The sequence below is a fragment of the Lygodium microphyllum genome, chromosome 9 (genome assembly GCF_053477565.2).
Source record: "Lygodium microphyllum isolate KBCC chromosome 9, Lygodium_microphyllum_v1.1.10, whole genome shotgun sequence".
Lineage (NCBI taxonomy): Eukaryota > Viridiplantae > Streptophyta > Polypodiopsida > Schizaeales > Lygodiaceae > Lygodium > Lygodium microphyllum.
Genome location: NC_141143.1, coordinates 75,482,006 through 75,501,037, shown reverse-complemented (window position 1 = coordinate 75,501,037; position 19,032 = coordinate 75,482,006). Strand labels below are relative to the sequence as shown.

Here is a 19,032-nt window from a genome sequence, read left to right as displayed (position 1 = left end):
GGGCAATAGCAGAAAGCAGTAAACGTAGTTATAGAAGGGCCCCCTAGAGAAGGAAGAGTGTGAGCTACCGCTAGGTAGGGTGAAGGCCAAATGCAATCAACAGGAGGTCATCAGAAGGTGTGGGAGATCACTACCAATTGTCGCTTGGTGGAGGATTCTCCAAATGTAAGCTGGAGAAGATAGACTATGTGTTGGCGATGGAAGAAGAGTCCAAACACAATAGGGAGAAGGATGCCAAATAGTGGGTGATAGCCATGGAGGAAGGTGCTAGGCACTTCAAGGGCTGATGGAGAAGTGGTAGTAGTTGCAAAGGGTAGACTGCCACGCGGGTGAAGATTGATGGTTGAAATTTGCATTGAAAGAATGAGATTGAATGGTGGACAGTCCATTGAAACTCTCTCAAATCGCGCATCAAATTTTCATTTTTCATCAAAGTGTGTTTTGGGGCTGTTTAAAGATGCTAGTTAGTTGTAAAGCGTGTTTTAGCTCAACACCTCCTCTTAGGCCCAAAATAGGGCCTAAAAGGGAATGCTAGTAATGTTTACACCAAGGTGTCCCTTCCCCAAAGTAGCCAGGGCATTAGACAAAGGGTGCATGTCGGCTGCCCAGTGGCCTACCAAGACTATAGAGGCAATGATGACCAAGGGAGTCCAAGCAGCTACTCCAGAGATGATAGGGCATTGGACAAAGGATGAACATCGGCTGCCCAGTGGCCTACCAAGGCCTACAAAGGCTGTCTTGAGGATGTGAAAAATTGATGCTTTGCTTATGTTTAATTGACATTTGATTAAAGGATTAATCAAATGTGCAATTAAAAGATGCATGTGTTGCACATGTGAGGTGTAAGTTACGTTTTCACAGTTGAAGGCCGAAGGACCCTGTGAAAAAGATGTAACAAGTTGTAACAAGTTACATTTGTTAGATTCTAGGTGAATTTTGGTGTTAGTTTGCTCCTAGGACCATTAATTGGCCATTAAGTGTCAATGGTGACACTAGGGACTAGGCATTAATTAATGGATTAATACTTGTCCAAGGGTCAATTAATTCACGGGACCACTTTGGGTTGCAAATGGCCTATCCAATTAATTTTTGGATGGGCAAGGTCAATTTTCCGGGCATGGATTAAGGGTTGAATTAATTTTTAGAATTAATTAATTCTGAAAATTAATTAAATGGCTGGAAATTGCTGAAAATGGATTAAGAAAGCTGCCACTTGGCAAAACTTTCCCATGCAAGTGGGGGAAAGGTTAAATAGGGTTGAAGGGAGAGGGAAATCTCGTTTTTTCATTTTGGAGCTGTTGGAAAGAGGTGTTGGACTGTTGCTGCCAACTTTTGGGGCCAATTCCCAACCATTGGAGACCATTTTGGTGATGGAGATTGCATATTCTTGGCCTTGGGAAGCTGACAATTGCTGCTGATGCACTTTCTCTTGAAGATCACAGTCTCTGATGCTCATATTGTGGTTGGTGCATCGTTTGGGGCTGGTACAGCAGGGCAGCAGCTGATTTTGATCGGTTCTTCGCGACAAATCTCAAAATTTTCTCTCTCTACATCATTCTCTCATCTCCTTCAGCCTATGCTCAGCCATTCTCAGCAATTCTCAACCATTCGGAGGGGATCTCAGCCATTTTTGGTGGGCTGATCTGTAATTTCTGCAGTAAACCCTAATTAACAGTAGAAATTAGGGTTTAGCAGTCACCTTGGGATCGGTGCCAGAGATTGAAGGCTCAAGGGACTAAAATAAGCAACTGATAATTGAAGATTATCAAGGGATTTCAGGAGCTAGCCCATCCTGAATTGATTTGGGGCAGCATTTGGCCAGCCAAGGGTCAAATTGGAGAAGAAGTCCTGGGTGAATCAAGGGGCAAATGACCCAAAAGGCTTGCTGGTCATTTATGACAGCAAGAGCAATTGGTTAGCAGGAGGAGATTGAAGAATCTCAAGTTGTACTCCTTCCAATTGAATGAAAGCTAAAGAAATACCGCAAGGGGCGCCAGTTTTGGGGCCAACAGGGTGTCTACTGTCCAAGAATGTTATGGTAAAGTGTGTATTTCATTTTATGTGCATTTATTTATTGCTGTAATTAACTCTTAAATCAGGTTATCACCACCCATTCCAAGAAGGAAAGCTGGTTTCAAAGGCAGACATTGAACTTTTTTTTTTTGGGTGGAAAGTTGATTTGACGAGTGGTGGCCGATTAAGTAACAGTGACCCAGAAAATGAGGGGAGGGATGGTACACCCAACACATCATAAAATAGTATAGGCTTACCCAACCACTCGTGGATGTTGATGACAAGGGAAAAGTGATGAAGTATCATGGGGAGGAGGATGGTGGTATAATCTGCTGGCGGAAACAACTTAGGATCCGTCCAATGGTGCTCTACACGATGGGATGTATAGTATGCTACATGTTGAAAAATGCTTATGTAGCAGGTGCCACTTGAAGAGTGTCCCTTGTGGGAAAATTGTTTACTTGCTCAAGTGTTCTAGTACAAAGATGATGAAATCATGCAATGCAGAGGGAAAGGTACAACAAGGGAAAAGAGCAATGTTGAAGACAAGTGTCAAAACCAGTAGAATACCGAGAAGGGTAGGAGCCCCTTCTCAACCTAGATGTTGATGTTGAAGAAGAAAGAGGAACTTGAGGATGTCGGTCTTCATGTGGTGTCAAGAACCATGTGGATGAAAATGATGAAGCATTCCTTATTGGAAGAGCAAGGATAGAAGACATTGCCATGATAGCAGTAAGAGAGATATTGCACAATCCGCCTCGATAAGGAAAGCCTCCATGTTGGTAGAAGATCAAAACTCCAAGTAGATGGAACAATGAAAGGAATGGCACGCATCTCTTGTCACCAGCTTAGGAAGGATTGGTGCAAGCTTCCATGTTAGCCTTACACTGAAATACAAAACCTTGCAAAAGATATTAAAATCTGCAAGTACAAAGGTGAGTAGTGAGATGCTCCAAAAAACAGAATTGAAAATAAAAAAAGCAAAGCTAAGTGCAATGCAATGAGTATGTAAGTATGCAGTGGAAGTTTAAAAAGGAAAAGGCTAAGTGTATGGCCACCATCGCATATGACGAGGTCAAGAAGTGGTCCTAGAAGGTGCAATGGATGCATAAAGTGCAATAGGTGAGCTACCAGCAGACCAATCAGCCAATCCTTCAGTAGTGAAGGAGATAGGCTGCTAAGAGTACCCATGTGCCATATATCCAGTAGCCACGAGCATAGCCCCATTGGACTGGCCAGCCGGAGTGGAGGCAATCACAACAGTCTGTGGTGGTTTTCTAGGAGTAAGACCTTGGGCCTTAGTATGACACTCCTCGTCCACATAGCCCAACTATTGCCAGCGTGTGCAAAACCTACTTAGGAATTTGTTGTCAAAGGAGTCATGTTCCTGTGGTTCTAGTTAGAGGAAGTGGTGTCACCCTTGTTTTGGCTTGTCTTTGCATCTTGCAAGTTCTTGCCAAGGTTGGTTTTCCTTCCCGAAGAAGAGGCCACCAACCCTTACCTCTTTGAATGGATGTGTGTGGAGGACTTCTTGTGGACTTGTGCAACCTTGCATAACCCAAAAACTGGCAATCTAGGTAGTGAGATAATGTGTTGGATAAAATGGAAGTATTTGTTGGGCAAATTTTTTAAGAAAAATGTGACTTGATTGTCGTCTGACTTCAGGGAGCTAGTAATTGCAAACTCAGCAAGTAACCTTCGATATTTGACTCGCTTGACTTTTAGATCATCCCCTTTCTTAATTGGAAACTCTTGAAGCTCAAAGTTGAGATTGATACGTCGAGTGTGATCTCGAGCCGCATAGCGGTCAATGAGATTACTCCAACTCTCAGATGTGAGGGGAAAAAGTTGTAATTGAGAATGGAACTTAGGAAGCAACCTGTGCATTAACTCAATATTGGTTGTGGCATTGCGGGGTCTCCATTGAGACAGATGTAGTCACGGTGAGCTAATCGAGGGTCTCAATACCAATGACGAGATCCCAAAAGTCCTTGAGATTCAAGTACTTGTTGCATGAAGTTCGACTAAGTGGTGAAATTGGACTTGTTAAAACGAGTCTCATTTGTAAAGGCATTTTTGGCCATTGCGATAGGAGTGGTAGTGCTAGGAGATGGAGAAGGTGTGTAATGGAGATAAGGTGAATAGGGAAAATAAGGTGGGGGAGTGGAATACACTGAGGAAGGAATCCTAGAGTGCCCACCATGCATATGAGAAATGTGCATAGTGGAATCCAAACGTGGGCAAGGGTGGATTGGGTATGGGCATAGTGATTGCTTATGGAGCCCAAGGTGGAGGAATAGGGACATGGGGAGTAGAGGATGAAAACCCTTGTGTAGAAGTGATCCAAGGGATGTGTGATGACAATCCATAAGCAGAGGATGGATAGCCATATGTCTGCAAGGTCGTGTGGTGGGATTATGATTGTTCGGGGGTAGTGAGGGGAATGCCTATCACAACTGTCCCAAAGTGTAAGGATCTGGTAAAGCGGGGGTATATGGAAGGTATAGTCAAAGGATAGTATTCCCCCTAGCAATGTACCAAGAGGTATAGTGAATGGAGGGTAGGTAGATGGTGGGATGGAGAAAGAGTGAGTGTTAGAAACAGAGATGAAAGATCCAACCCCTAGTATGGTTTGAGCGGAAGTGGAATGTAATCCTAGGTTTTGGAATAAAGATGTGAGTATACTAGAATGTGGAGAAGATAGTGGTGGAATGGGAGGGAGCTGAGAAGTGTGGTTTACTTGCTCAAATGAAACAGATGGTAGAAAGATACTTGATGAAGGGAATATGCTTCGAGAGCCTCCTTTGTTAAAGTTAACATATTAAAGACCATTCGGATGGTGTACACCAAGAGGAGAAACACAAGAGGGTTTTGGCTTATACGACTCAAAAGGATTATATGAACTTGACACAAGACTTGGCTAAGATAAAGAAGATGGATCGCCAGATGCGCCGAATGTTGTGGTCCCTCCAGGATTAGAGAGATGGCCAATCTCACCAATTAGTCTAGACGGAGCAGTAGCACTGTGGAGGAGTGTAAACTAAACTATATGTGATGTGCAAGTACTCCTCAAATTCTTTCTTTGTAAAATAACCAAAATGAGAAGAAAAAGATGGTAAAGATGAAGGTGTGTCTACCTCCTTCTCGAGACCATAATATCTTCTTAGAGCCTCCAATGATATTGAATCCTGATAGGGCATCATAGGATCCCTAGAAGAAAGACTAGCCTCCACAATCACTGTAGGATACTCTTTAGAAGAGCATTGGCTTTGATACCATGCGAAGATATGCTAGGGTTTGCATTGCACTAAGGAAACACAGCATGTACGACCAAGATTGAAACACAAAGACTCATACAGAGACCAACAAAACTCAAACCCTAAACGCAAAACGCAAAAACTCAAAACTCAAACACAGAGAGAAGAAACTCTGAAGTGAATGAATGCTGTAAATGAATGTAAGAGTGTACAGAATGCCCAAGGGCAGAGCAATGGAGTGTTGAAGAGTGACGTTCATTGGAGATGGATTCCAAGTGCTGTGACCACTAGTCGGAGTGTCAGAGAGAGGAAGATTGTAAAATGCAGATCCCAATAGATGGTGGAGATATTGGTGATAGCTGTGGATGATGCCTAATGGTGTGGGTGACAGTAGAAAGCTGCAAACGCAGTAGTAGAAGGGCGACTTGGAGAAGGAAAAAGGTTGCCAGCTGCTACTAGATAGGGTGAAGGCAAAATGCAAGTAGTAGGTCATCGTTGGAAGGTGTCAGAGATCATTGCCTACTGTCACCTAGTAGAAGAGTATCCAAATGCAAGCTAGAGGAGGTAGACTGTGTGTTGGCGATGGCAGAAGAGTTCAAATGTAGCAAAGAGAAGGGCGCTAGGCAGTGGGCAACAACTAGGGAGGAAAGCACCAAGCATTGCAAGGGCTGATGGATGAGTGGCAGCAGTTGCGAAGGATAGAACAACACGTGGGTGAATACTAATGGTTGAAATCTGCATTGAAAGAATGAGATTGAATGGTGGTAGGCGTGTCCATTTATAGATGTTGAAGGGTGCCCCAAAAAATGAGGGTTTTGGGGGACCACTGAAACTCTCTCAAATCGCACACCAAATTTATGTTTTACATTAATTAAGCGTGTTTCGGGTGTTGGGTATTTGACTCACGCCTTACTTACGCCTACGCTCATATGGGAGTGTCGGTGATCAGTAGGACACTGGGGCACTTTTTACTCTCGGTAGGAGAGGTTTTTTCCCCCAGACTTATGGTCTTATTGTCGTATGTACTTATGTGCTTATGTTACACACATTTGGGTACTTAGTGTGTGTCGGGTGTGAACACCCCCCTACAACCCTAAGGTTTAAGGGTTGTACTTTGTACTTTCAGATTACACTCAATTCAGACTATTCTCTTGGGTGTCGTGCTTCAACTCTGTCTCTCACTCTCACACTGTCTATTGAATCTCTGCTGTACCTTGATCCTTTGTTCTCACATTTGGTATCAGAGCGGTCCTCAGTCAGCAGCCAGGAGTCCCCGCCAGTTTTGCCCCCGAGTCGCCAGCTCCAGACCTGCCCAGTCCTGCCTGCGCCTGTCAGCCCGTCAGCGCGCAGCACTGCCCTGCCCAGACGCCACCTGTACCTGCACGCGCCCTGGCGCTGTTCCTCTGTGCGTGGCCTTTGCTCGAGTGTCCGTCTGCAGGCCGACGCCTGTCGTCCACATCAGCAGCCCTCGTTTTGACCACGCGCAGCCCGCCTGTCCGCCTGCCCGCCGTTTTAAAACGTCAGCGTCAGCAGCCCGTCGTCTGCCCAGTCCACGTCACTCAACGTGAACACTGCACGCGACTGTCCTGCGCCCGCCTGTCAACGTCCTGCCCACCGTTTTGACCACGTGCAGCCTGCTCGTCTGACGACCACGTCAGCCTGACCTGCGCCGCCAAACTGCCCTCCGACCAGCACACGCCAGTCTGCTCCACGTCAGGTAAAATTTTCAACAAATTTTTTTAATTTCAGCCCAGAACACAGTTCTGGAAACGGAGGTTCACACGCGGCAAGCACAGAACAAGTGGGGGGATAAATTTCATGCAAATTTCTGGACTGGATCGTCAGAAATTTTGGGGCTTTTGTGTATTTGGAGGACAGTTGCATTTGAACTGCTGATACAGTCACAGAAAGACTGTTTTTGACAGAAATTTTGGGGATTTTGAGATAACAGTGATGCAGTGCACTGTTTGCACCTTGGGAAGCGTGCATTAAAAGACAGTTTTCTGACAGAGTACGCCCTTGCACATTAATTGCAGAAACGTGTTTGCTGCAATTTCTGGAAATTTGCAGATTTCCAGTTAATACTGCTTTGACATTGCTCATTTTGTCTTTGGAAATTTGTCATCATGGCAAATCAAGGAGGTGATGTTTTTACGTATGTATCCAAGAAAGACAGACTGGACGGAAACAACTATTCCCTTTGGTCATTCATGATGAAAATTGTATTAGTGGCCAAGAATTTATGGGATTATGTTAGTGGAGAGGAAACTCGACCGGGAGTTGTAGCTCCCGCTACTCCTCCTCCCCATGGTGCACGTGGACAATGGGGACCTCAGCCCGCTCCACCTCAGCCACTTCCTCCCAGAACTGCAGCTCAAAAAGCTTGGGATACCCGTGATGCACAGGCCTTGTCGCTGATTGCTCTGGCAGTTCAGCGGTCCATCATACCTCATATCCGTTCGGCATCTTCTTCACGAGATGCATGGTTGACTTTGGAGCATATGTTTGCAGGAAAGAATGAGACTCGGATCTCTTTCTTGAAGAAAGAGTTGGAAACTCTGAAGATGCATGAAGGCGATTCTATGCAGGATCACTTAAACAAGATTCAGGACTTGAGGGAGCAGCTCATGAATGTAGATGAGTATTTTTCGGATGCACAGTTGATATCCACCACCTTGAATTCCTTACCTCCTTCGTACTTGTCTTTTCATACTGCATTGAACCTCACCCTGAGGATTGCTGAGCACCCACTCACTTTTATTCAGCTGGTTAGCTTGCTTCTAGAGGAGGAGCAAACACGGAAAAATAGTGGTGTGGATGCTATAGTCTCTGAGCAGGCTTTTGTGGCAAGACAGAAAGGCAAGAACAGCAAGGTTAAAAATGCTCCGCAGAGTTCTGGCACTTCTAGCACATTGCAGAATTAGTCACAAGGGGGGATGCAAGCAAAGAAAGGAAAATGTCATTATTGTAAGAAGCCCGGCCACTATATCACTGAGTGCAGAAAGCGCATTGCCAAAGAGAAGGAGGAGTCAGGAATGTGTGTTTCTACTACTCCTTCCATTGCTAGTGAGTCCGCGTCCTTTGTTGTGGACAGGGACTATTGTTTTTACACTTGCAGTTATGACATCTCTTGGGCCGATAGAGCACTTAGCTCTACAGAGGATGCTGACACTTGGTTCTTTGACAGTGGTGCTTCTAGACATATCACATCTCGCAGAGATTTGTTTGCTTCAGTTAGTGCATCTCCCGTTGGGAAATCGGTACAGTGTGCCAATAATGCATCATACCCTGTTCGTGGTATTGGGGAGATTCAACTCACAGCCATTGATGGCTCTATTCTCCGCCTGCAGGATGCTTTGTTTGTGCCTGGAATAAAGAAGAATTTGCTTTCTATTTCTTCTTTGGCACGTTGTGGTATGTAGGTCACCTTTGATGATGACCGTTGCATGGTTCGAGAAAAAGAATGCATGACTTTGGTCTTGACACGATCTTTGTGTCATGGTTTATATGAGTTGGATGCTGTAAACGCCCCGAACAACGTAGTATACTTAACAATTATGATATTCGCTTGTTTTCGAGATTTAATATAAAAGAGAATGAACATTTAAAGCTGAAAATGAAAATTACTCACAAAATTACAGCCATGAAAATGTAAAAGTAATGGAGACAAGATTGAAGGTTGAAGATGGGCAACCCTCCCCGAAGGAATGTATTTCTGCTCAACCCAAGTCCCTTAGGGAAGAGCTCAGTTACAATCAACTTGAGAGTGAGAAGAAGTAATTCTCACTCTCATAAGATCATGCAAAGATGTACAAACATACATGCATTATCTATTATGCAATGATAAGAACTGATTTCTTTACAGTATGAGCGAAGAAAAAGGGGAAATCAGCCTTCTCCATCGTTGAACAGTAGTACATAGATAGGGCTTGCTTCTTGTTGCTAAAATGGAAGAAAGAGCTTGAAAAGGAGGTGTTGTAATGAATTTACAGGCTTGCTGTCCTATAAAACAGCAGTGATAGAAGAGGGAATATGGAGGAATTTGATAATGGAGAAGTGGGGGATGATGATGGGGATGGATGGGGCCAATTTCTGGCTATCTGTGGGTGCTGTACATGAGTTTACAGCAAAGAAAAATGATGTTCAATGAAGAAAAACGAGCTCTTATTTATAGGAGAGGGGAGAGCTAGTACAAAAGGGGAAAGTGGAGTAGCACAAGACAAGTGTCCAGCCACATGTCATGAGATGTGACAAGTGGTGGGACACTTGGAAACTTGTGTGACAAGTGTCTTGACACTTGTCTCTTCTCTATGGCCTTCCTTTTTGGGTTGAATACTGTCAAGAATAGAAACAACCAAATTTAGTAAGCACAGTCAAAGTACAGAACTTACTATTTTTAGAATGACATCCCTATTTTTTAGGACTAGCATTTTTAAGCTAATTCGAGGCTCCTAAAATTTAGGGACTCCTAAAATTTAGGGACCCCCCCAATATGGGTGTCATATGAAAGCTTTTTCCGTGTACATCGCAAAAATGGTATCCGAATCTTCATGTGACTTTCCTATGCAAAGAAATGTGCATTTCAAGCTTTCAGCCCACACATGCACACTATACAAGCATTTCATGCTCATGCCATCTTGTTGATTGTAACTGTCTGTTCTGGTGGATCTAGCCCACACTTCAAGGCATCAATCCTTTCTGTGTGCGAGTCTAACCCTGATATGCATGAGTTCTAGTCACAGGCGCCCAATCGGGCCATACAGGTGGAAGTGTGAACTATCTTTTCTCTAACCCACTGCGTGGGTCCACAATAACCTGTGACCACTCATCAGTGTGGCCAGCTCCAATGCACTTTTCTTTATATCTAATTAGTGCAAAGGAAATAAATTTAATAAATCATTATATAGACAAATTAATGAAAAAGGATACAAATTCTGTTTCTATAGAGTTGTGACAGATGCTCTTTCAGTAGATCACTGAGCATACTTGACATCCACTCTTACTCCTGCTATGATACAGGCGGAGTTATGGCATGCTCGTTTAGGGCATGTAAACTTTGGCAGCTTGATGCTTTTACAGCGTACTCAGATGCTAGATGGCTTACCTCTCTTGGAGAGACCTCCTGAGCACTTATGCGAGGGATGCATTTTGGGGAAAATGCATCGGTTCTCATTTCCTCGTGATGTTGCTTTCAGAGCAACAACCAGATTGCAGTTGGTGCATTCAGATGTTTGTGGGCCTATGCAGACCATGTCATTGGGTGGTTGTTATTATTTTGTGACATTCATTGATGACTTCACACGTTTTTGCTGGGTCTATTGTTTGAAAAAGAAGTCAGAAGTGTATGATGCATTTTTGGCTTTCAGTGCACTTGTTGAAAACCAATCTGGATGCCACATTAAGACTCTTCGTTCGGACCGAGGGGGGGAATACATGTCCTCTATGCTGAATTCTTTTTTGCAGCAGAAGGGCATAGTACATCAGTATACTACAGCTTATACTCCACAGCCGAAAGGGGTAGCAGAGAGGAAAAATCGGTCACTCATGGAGATGGCCAGATGTATGCTAAAGGCAAAGAGCTTGCCTCATAGTTTTTGGATGGAAGCAGTCATGTGTGCTTGCCATATTTTGAACAGATGCCCTACCAAAGCCTTGAAGACCATCACACCATTTGAGGCTTGGAACAGCCGTAAACCTTCTGTTGGTCACTTTCGTACCTTTGAGTGTCTTGCCTATGCCCATATTCCACAGGTACTTAGAAGAAAATTGGACAACAAGGCTGTTAAGTGCATTTTTATGGGATATAGCAATGAGAGCAAAGGCTACAGACTCTATGATCCCGTTACGAAGAAGGTTTTTGTCAGTAGGGATGTTGTTTTTGATGAAAAATCAGAATTATCCTTGGCTGGTTTGGACACATATCAAGCTGCCCGTGATGTTTTTGAAGGGCTGCTGCCCATTACTTTTGGTGATTCAGCTGGAGGTTCACAAAATGAACCTAATGTTCAGCCAGCTGCTCCTATGGAAAGTGCAGAAATTCAGCCATTGGCTGATCGAAATATTCAGCATCATGCTGAAACAGAAATTCAGCAAGAGCTTGCACACAGCCAGGATGCTAGACAGCTACCTAGATGGTATTTGCAGACTATGCAAGATAGTCCTTTGGATGCACCCATGGCTGGTCGTACTAGAAGGCAAACTCGTTTGCATGATTCAGCACATACCATGGAGTTTATTATGGCAGCAAGTACTTTTGATAATGAAGAGCCTGAATGTTATGAGGATGCACAACACAGTGTGCATTGGATGGCAGCCATGCAAGCTGAATTAGATTCTATTACTAAGAATCAAACTTGGGATTTGGTGTCCTTGCCATTTGGGAAGAAAGCCATTGGAACGAAATGGGTCTACAAATTGAAAAGAAAAGCAGATGGATCCATTGATAAATACAAGGCACGGCTGGTAGCTAAAGGCTACGCACAGAAAAAGGGCATTGATTATGAGGAGACATTTGCTCCTACTTCCCGTATGATGACCATTAGGTCTATGATTGCTTTGGCTGCACATTATGGTTGGACAGTACATCAGCTAGATATCAAGACTGCATTTTTACATGGGGAACTTCAGGAGGAAGTTTATGTACAGCAGCCCATTGGTTTTGCAGTTGAAGGCTCAGAACATTTGGTATGCAAGCTCAAAAAGGCACTATATGGTTTAAAACAAGCTCCTAGAGCTTGGTATGAAAAGATAGATGCTTTCTTGCTTGGTCAGGGGTTTCTAAACAGCTCATCTGAGTCTACCCTTTACGTATGTAAAGAAGGGGGATCTATGCTGATTTTATGTCTTTATGTTGATGACCTTTTGCTCACTGGAACATATGCTGATCAGATTTCAGCATTCAAACAAAATTTGCAGCAAACTTTTGACATGTCTGACTTGGGAGTTTTGCATTACTACTTGGGCATCCGGTTCATACATAATGCTCGAGGTATTGGGTTATCACAGTCAAGGTATATTGGGCAGCTTCTTGAGAAATTTGGCTTACAGGATTACAAGCCAGTTAGTACTCCCATGGAACCTGGACTGAAACTGTCATTACATGATGACAGTGATTTGTTTGATATACATATATATGCTCTTGCAGTTGGATGTCTTATTTATCTATGCAATACTAGGCCGGACATACAGTTTGCAGTTTCAGCTTTGAGCAGGTATATGCATCAGCCACGTATGTCACATTGGCAAGCTGTCAAGCGTGTTTTTCGCTACTTGCAGGGTACTCGTTCTCTTGGGTCCCCTTTATGCCAAGGGGGGACCACTGCATTTACATGCTTACAGTGATTCTGATTGGGTTGGTGATTATGATACACGTCACTCTACTAGTGGCAATTGTTTCTTTCTTGGCACTTCTTGCATTTCTTGGCTTAGCAAGAAACAATCCACTGTTGCCACATCGTCATGTGAAGTTGAATACAAGGCAGCTTTCACTACCACAGTTGAATGCGTATGGCTTAGACGCTTGCTAGCTGATTTGGATGTATCTGTTACTGAGCCTACTCCATTGTCCACTGACAGTCAGAGTGCCATTGCAGTGGCACGGAACCCAGTGTTTCATGCTCGCACGAAACACATTGAGATTCACTATCACTTTGTCAGAGAGAGGCTACATGCAGGTGATATCAGCCTTGTCTATTGTCCTACCACCAGTAATGTGGCAGACATCTTCACCAAAGCTCTTCCTCGTGACAAATTTGAAGCATTTCGCGATGCTTTAAATTTGATATCCTTTGGTGGCGGATGATCCTTGTACTCTTGATCACTCTTCACTCCAGGGGGGTTTGTTGGGTATTTGACTCACGCCTTACTTACGCCTACGCTCATATGGGAGTGTCGGTGATCAGTAGGACACTGGGGTACTTTTTACTCTCGGTAGGAGAGGTTTTTTCCCCTAGACTTATGGTCTTATTGTCGTATGTACTTATGTGCTTATGTTACACACATTTGGGCACTTAGTGTGTGTCGGGTGTGAACACCCCCCTACAACCCTAAGGTTTAAGGGTTGTACTTTGTACTTTCAGATTACACTCAATTCAGACTATTCTCTTGGGTGTCGTGCTTCAACTCTGTCTCTCACTCTCACACTGTCTACTGAATCTCTGCTGTACCTTGATCCTCTGTTCTCACATCGGGGCTGTTTAAAGTTGCTAATTAGCTATCAAGAGTGTTTTAGCTCAATACGACCAGCTATAGGGCGTACTTCCATTGAGATAGAAATATACTTTCCTTGGATTGAACAATCTCCATCCCTAAGAAATAAGACAACAAACCTAAGTTAGTCATCTTGAATAGTTGCACCCAAACATTGGAATAAGTGAAGGCATTTGACTTATGCTTAAGGAAGTACACCTACATGTATCTAGAGAAATCATTCACTCTCAAAAAGTATAACACGCCATTCAAGGCGGTAGTGGATGTGGGACCACAAAGATCTACATGAGTGAGCCTAAGGGGTTTCTCAATACGGGTGATAGATTGTTGAGGGAAGGGTCTATGATGCTTTTACTTAGTTGACATGCTTTGCAGACCTTTCAAGATAGTTTTAGGTGTGGTAGGCCCTCAACCGCGGACCCTTGACGCGATATCTCATAAAGAGAGTCGTAGCCAAGATATCCTAAGCGAAAATGCCAAATACGCTTAGAGTCCGTGGGCTCGTGTGTAGTGGCCAAGGCTTGGAAGTGATGGAACTCCGAATCATCGGCAATCGGCTTAGTAAGAAAATGGGTCATGTGGCAAAGGCCATTAGTTTGTGCTTTGCCGTGAGTAATCACTAAACCAATCTGAGATTTTGGCACCTTGATTGTGGTCGTTATGAAGAAAACTCCTCGCTCCAATCGGCAAAGCTGTTGAATGGACAAGAAGTTTACCCAAAGCTGGGGGATATGATAGACATCATCTAGTGAAGCCAAATCTGGACCTTGGTGAGTAGGAAAATTGACATGCCCTTGGCCCTAAATCTTGACCAAGGAGTTATTTCCTACACAGTCTTGCCCGGTTGCAGGGGCTTGGGAAATGAAAGTGTCCTCTATAGGAGTCATATGATGGGTAGGTCCACTGTCCATAAGCCAAACAGGTGCTGGTGTGCTTGCTTGTAACGAGTGGGCCTCTACAGTCAACCTTGTCAAGAGGCAACTCGCAAATGTGAACGAGACTCATATCTAATGTCTCTAACGAGATGATGTGGGCCTTAACAGACTAGTTAGACAAACCCTCTGGAGTTGAGTAGTTTGTTGACTGTGATGGTTGACTGGTGGCAGTGTGGGTTTGGCCTCACTACTACCCTTGTTGGGGGTTGCCACCACCTTGTGTCCCTTGTTGGGGGTTACCTGACTGGGGTGTGAGGATTTGATTCTTGAATTTTGGTTGTGTGCCTCTTGCCTTAGATCCACACTCGTGTCATAATGGCCAAGCTTTTGACAATGTTGACAATGCCTATTATTCTTAGGTACATTCTACCATCTAGGTTTAAGAGTAGGTTGGGTGGTTCCTTGAGATTTACTAGCCTTGTTTTGATTTTAATTTTGATTTGAATTTTGTTTGCCCTTGCCTTGTTGCTCCCTTTTGAGAAGATGCAACGAGAGCCCCGTCTATTGAGGATGTATTATGAAATTGATTGAACAATTGTGTGTAATGCAACAACTAGCAATCAAAACTCATAAAATGTGGGCATTTGAGGTTGTGAAATCACCTGTTGCACAAAATGGAAATATTTTCTTGGTAGCTTGTTAAAGAATGGGTAAACCTTATCGTTAGAGGACTTAGGAGCCCTAGTGGTTAAGAAGTCAGTGAGAAGACGTCGATACTCAGCCAACTTGTCTTTCAAGTCATCCTTGTCTATGATTTTAAAGTTTCGGAGATCATGATTCAAATTGATGTGATGGTTCTATTCCGGGCCGCATAGTGGTCAATCAAGTGTGCCCAACGCTAGGATGCTAATTAATATAAAATGCTCATGCAGCAAACACATAGTGTAGTGAATATTGAACCTCAAACTCTTGTATCTCTAGGATTGAGGCAGAGGTTATGAGTCGGAGAGTGTGTTGTATTTTGAATGGATCCCGAAATGCAGGAAGGCAGCCTCCATGTGTCAAACGCCAGCAAATGCAGTCAAAGAGGCTGAATCTGATGTAGATAGGCTGTGAGGAGAGAGAAAGACCAAGAACGTAGGTATGTGAGGAGAGAGAAAAATTGCGCAATAGATTGCTGTGTAGGAAGTGTAGGCGATAGTTGGAGGAGAGAGAAACTCAACAAACACAAGGTCCTGGATGATGGTGATAGTGTTTGAGTGCAGGTGACAACTCCGGATGATGATATCAGCAGAAAATGCAGAGTTTTGAGTGGAGACTATAGCTCCAAAGCACTGGGCAATGGCTTCTAGATGCATGTGATAGCTCTAGGATGTAGGTGATAGCTCACAGGTGGAGATGAAGGCTGGAATCAGGCGCAAGATGGTAGCATACAGCAAGGGAAAGGTTTGACCATGATGTCCTCTGTGAACGGGGTGTGGGCAGCAAAGATACGGCTCTTGAAACCTGCAAAAAACGAGATTGAGGGAGAGTGGTGGGTTGCATGCCTATTTGTAGAAAGTTTGGGGCACCCAAATTAGGGCTTGGCATGTGAGACACAGTAACTCTCTAGGATCGCATTTCTTTTTAAAATAGTAAGGTTTCTTCATTAATTAAGCTTGTTTTGGGGCTGTTTAAGTCAGGCTAATCCAAATTTAGCCCAATATTGCCATCATGTATGAAGTGGCATCCTTTGTTGTATTTCCAACAAGCTAATTCCTTACTGAGTGAGATTTCTGCAACAGCTTGGATTATCCATTTGCTGGGAAGGAGCATGCTAGATACAAGTTTCATAGAATGGCAAGACTCAAAGTCTTGTATGTTGCTCTTTTGCCTCATGGAGCCCGTTGTTATCATTCAAGAAAGAAAGAAAGAGACTCAATGGTTTTAGAGGTTATAGGCCGCTGTAGAACGGTTTGATTCAGCATATGCTAACTTTGGGTTATTTAATGAGTCGGAACCATTGTTGGAGAATTTAGAAGCCTATATGGATAGATCTATAAATTCTGCTTATCATATGTTGGTGTGAGGTAAGCGTTGGTTTATTAAGCAGCCTTGACATGGTGTGCAGTGGTGGAAGATGGCATTTGTGAATATTGGGACTTTTAAAGATTTCTTTTCAGGATAATAGTATTCTTTTCTCAGACTTTGTTTTCCTTCTTTTGGGTTTGCAAGTTTTTTTCTCTCTTTGGATTCGTCCCAATAAGATTTAAAGCCTTATGCTGGCTTCTTTTCTTGGATGTGATTTTGGACACTCTAGACAATATGGAAACTCCATGACCTGGCTACCTCTGAGTCTACTGTCTCTGATGGCTATACTTACATTCGAAGATTTGTGAACCAATCTCTTGTTAGATGTCCTCGTCACTAAAGAATCAGATATACCTCAGTGGTATCTTTTTCATGACTGCTTTTGAACTTTTTAGGTGCACTGACCTAGAGCATTCATAGCCACTTTGTACAAGCCCTACCTTTACTTTGGCTAGCATTTTTGGTAAGTTGGCAAGTTTGTTTTGGTGTATCTAGCTTCAATGCACAAGTTCTGTTCTATGTTATGTTGATGCTAGAGCTAAGACATAATGCTTTGTCCTGCTAATGACAAAAGAGGGGGTGCCCAATATGCAGATACAGAAACTACAGGCTCTCAGGACACAAGAAATTATTGGTCAGCATCATTTTTGGGGCAGAACTGATTGTACAGTATTTTCTGAGCAGTGTTCGCAGCTGTGTTTTTCCAAACAGTCAGGAAACAACTATTACAAAGCACTTCCCATGGCAACCATAATGCAGGTTGCATCTGACCATTTCAGAATGCCTCATGTTCTCACTGTTGCTGGTTCCGATTCAGGAGCAGGCGCAGGGATACAAGCTGATATGAAGGCCTGTGGTGCTCTAGGGGTTTATTGCTCCACTGTTATAACAGCAATCACTGCACAGAATACAGTCGGTGTACAGGTATTTCACCAACAACCATTGACTATATGATCTTTTACTGGAGTATTATTGGAAGCCCATGGTTATTTTGCAGACTACTTTGGTACAGGGTATTCATGTTGTGCCAGAGGATATGGTTTCCATGCAGTTGGAATCAATCTTATCTGACATGGACGTTGATGTGGTATGTTTATTTGCTCCTTTGAAAGAAAGAACAGAACAATGCTGTACAGATACACATACGTTTATGTGCAAAATGGCTGAAATTGTGTCCAAGTTTGTGAAAGTGTTCTTTTTGGCATTCATTGATCAGAGCACAGGCATGTCACAAACTTCATGATCACTCATATGCTGAAGCATTAAATATACACCTTTATCCAGTTGTCAAGTGAAAGTGTCTTTTATTGTTCAATCAGTCCAAGGGAAGGCATGTTACAAACCTCGCCATCAAAGCCAATCATTGGTAGGTTAAGTGATCACTCAAATGCCGAAGCATGAAATCTATGTTAGTGGTCATTGTCACCTTCTAGTTGTGAGCCCTACCCTGATTCAGTGAGGGTCATTACGAGCTTTGCCTAAATCCATCTTTTCGGACACTTTTGGTCTTATGGTCCTCGGTCCCTTTTTTTTGGATCTATCCATCTTTTTGGCCCAGGGTGCCACCCAAGAGTATTTTTAGGGTTTCTTGCCTAATTATAGGCACCTGTCAGTTGGTCATTATCACTTCCTGCATTCACACTTCTAGTGCGCTCTGCAGCTATACATTGTAGCACATGGAGTAGCTGATCATTGTATTCAGCGTCATCTAGTGTGTAGCCGAGTTCTCTCTTCATTGCCTTCATCATTTCTTCTTGCCCAAGCACTATACCTCTTCTGCGGCCATCTCTCACATGATATCATTGCCTAACCTTAGCTCGAGCTGCTGCCCTTCATTGCCAACTTCTTCTCCCCTCCCCATAGCTGCATTTTGTTCTGTAGCTACTGGTTTCTCACCTCTTCTACTCTTCACTGTGCTGTCCACCTTGTCTATGAACAGCTTCTGTTCTTGCCCCTTGTGTTTTAGTTCTCCTGCTGTTTGTGAGGTGCTGGCCTGCTTTAGTCACCAAGAGCCGTGTTTCCATTCTTTTCCAACTGCTGGTCGTGGACTGAAGGCTGCCCCTGCTGTATTTTCCATCTGGTGAGGTGCTGATTTCTGTGTTTACTGCTGGAGGCGAATGTGGGGGCTGCGTTTTCCAGGTGGAGGCGAATGTGGGTGCTGATTTCTGTGTTTACTGCTGGAGGCGAATGTGGGGGCTGCGTTTTCCAGGTGGAGGTGGTCTTGGCACTTTGTCTACCATTGAAGGACTGCTGGTGGCTGCTTTTTCAATCTTAAAAGACTGCAGGTGCCTGCATTTCCAGTCTAAAGTACCACTGAGTGCTGCGTTTTTCTAACATGGCTTGTGGTTGTCTCTGAAGGAGGCCTTTGTGTTTCAGCTGCTGGACATCCTCTCCAACAGTCGGATGAGTTGTGTTTGGTGGAGTTACACACAAGCATCTCCTTCTACACTCAGGTGTCTCCTCCTACAGTCTGAAGGTATTTTTCTAAAGTTTTTTTCTAAGCATGGATCTGTCTAGAACTTCTCCATCTTCTACCATCTCTTCTCAGTCCAGTTAGGTGGCCATAAGGTCTCAATCTTGATTCTCTTTTCTTCCATCAATGGTGCATG

The 19,032-nt window shown here is 43.7% G+C and overlaps 1 protein-coding gene across 7 annotated transcripts in view; it reads left to right on the top strand.

The window, feature by feature from the left end:
• LOC148031192 (putative thiamine biosynthetic bifunctional enzyme, chloroplastic) overlaps positions 1 to 19,032 on the top strand; it is a 123,661-nt gene that overhangs the window by 9,544 nt on the left and 95,085 nt on the right. For 4 of the 7 annotated variants that reach the window (XM_087684724.1, XM_087684722.1, XM_087684728.1 and 1 more), the window contains 2 exons: positions 17,018 to 17,347; positions 17,421 to 17,510. In XM_087684724.1, the coding sequence (XP_087540850.1) occupies positions 17,018 to 17,347; positions 17,421 to 17,510 (420 nt within the window). Of the gene's footprint in view, positions 1 to 16,818; positions 16,887 to 17,017; positions 17,348 to 17,420; positions 17,511 to 19,032 lie in introns of all 7 variants that reach the window. The other 3 variants (XM_087684726.1, XM_087684723.1, XM_087684729.1) reach the window with 2 other exon arrangements.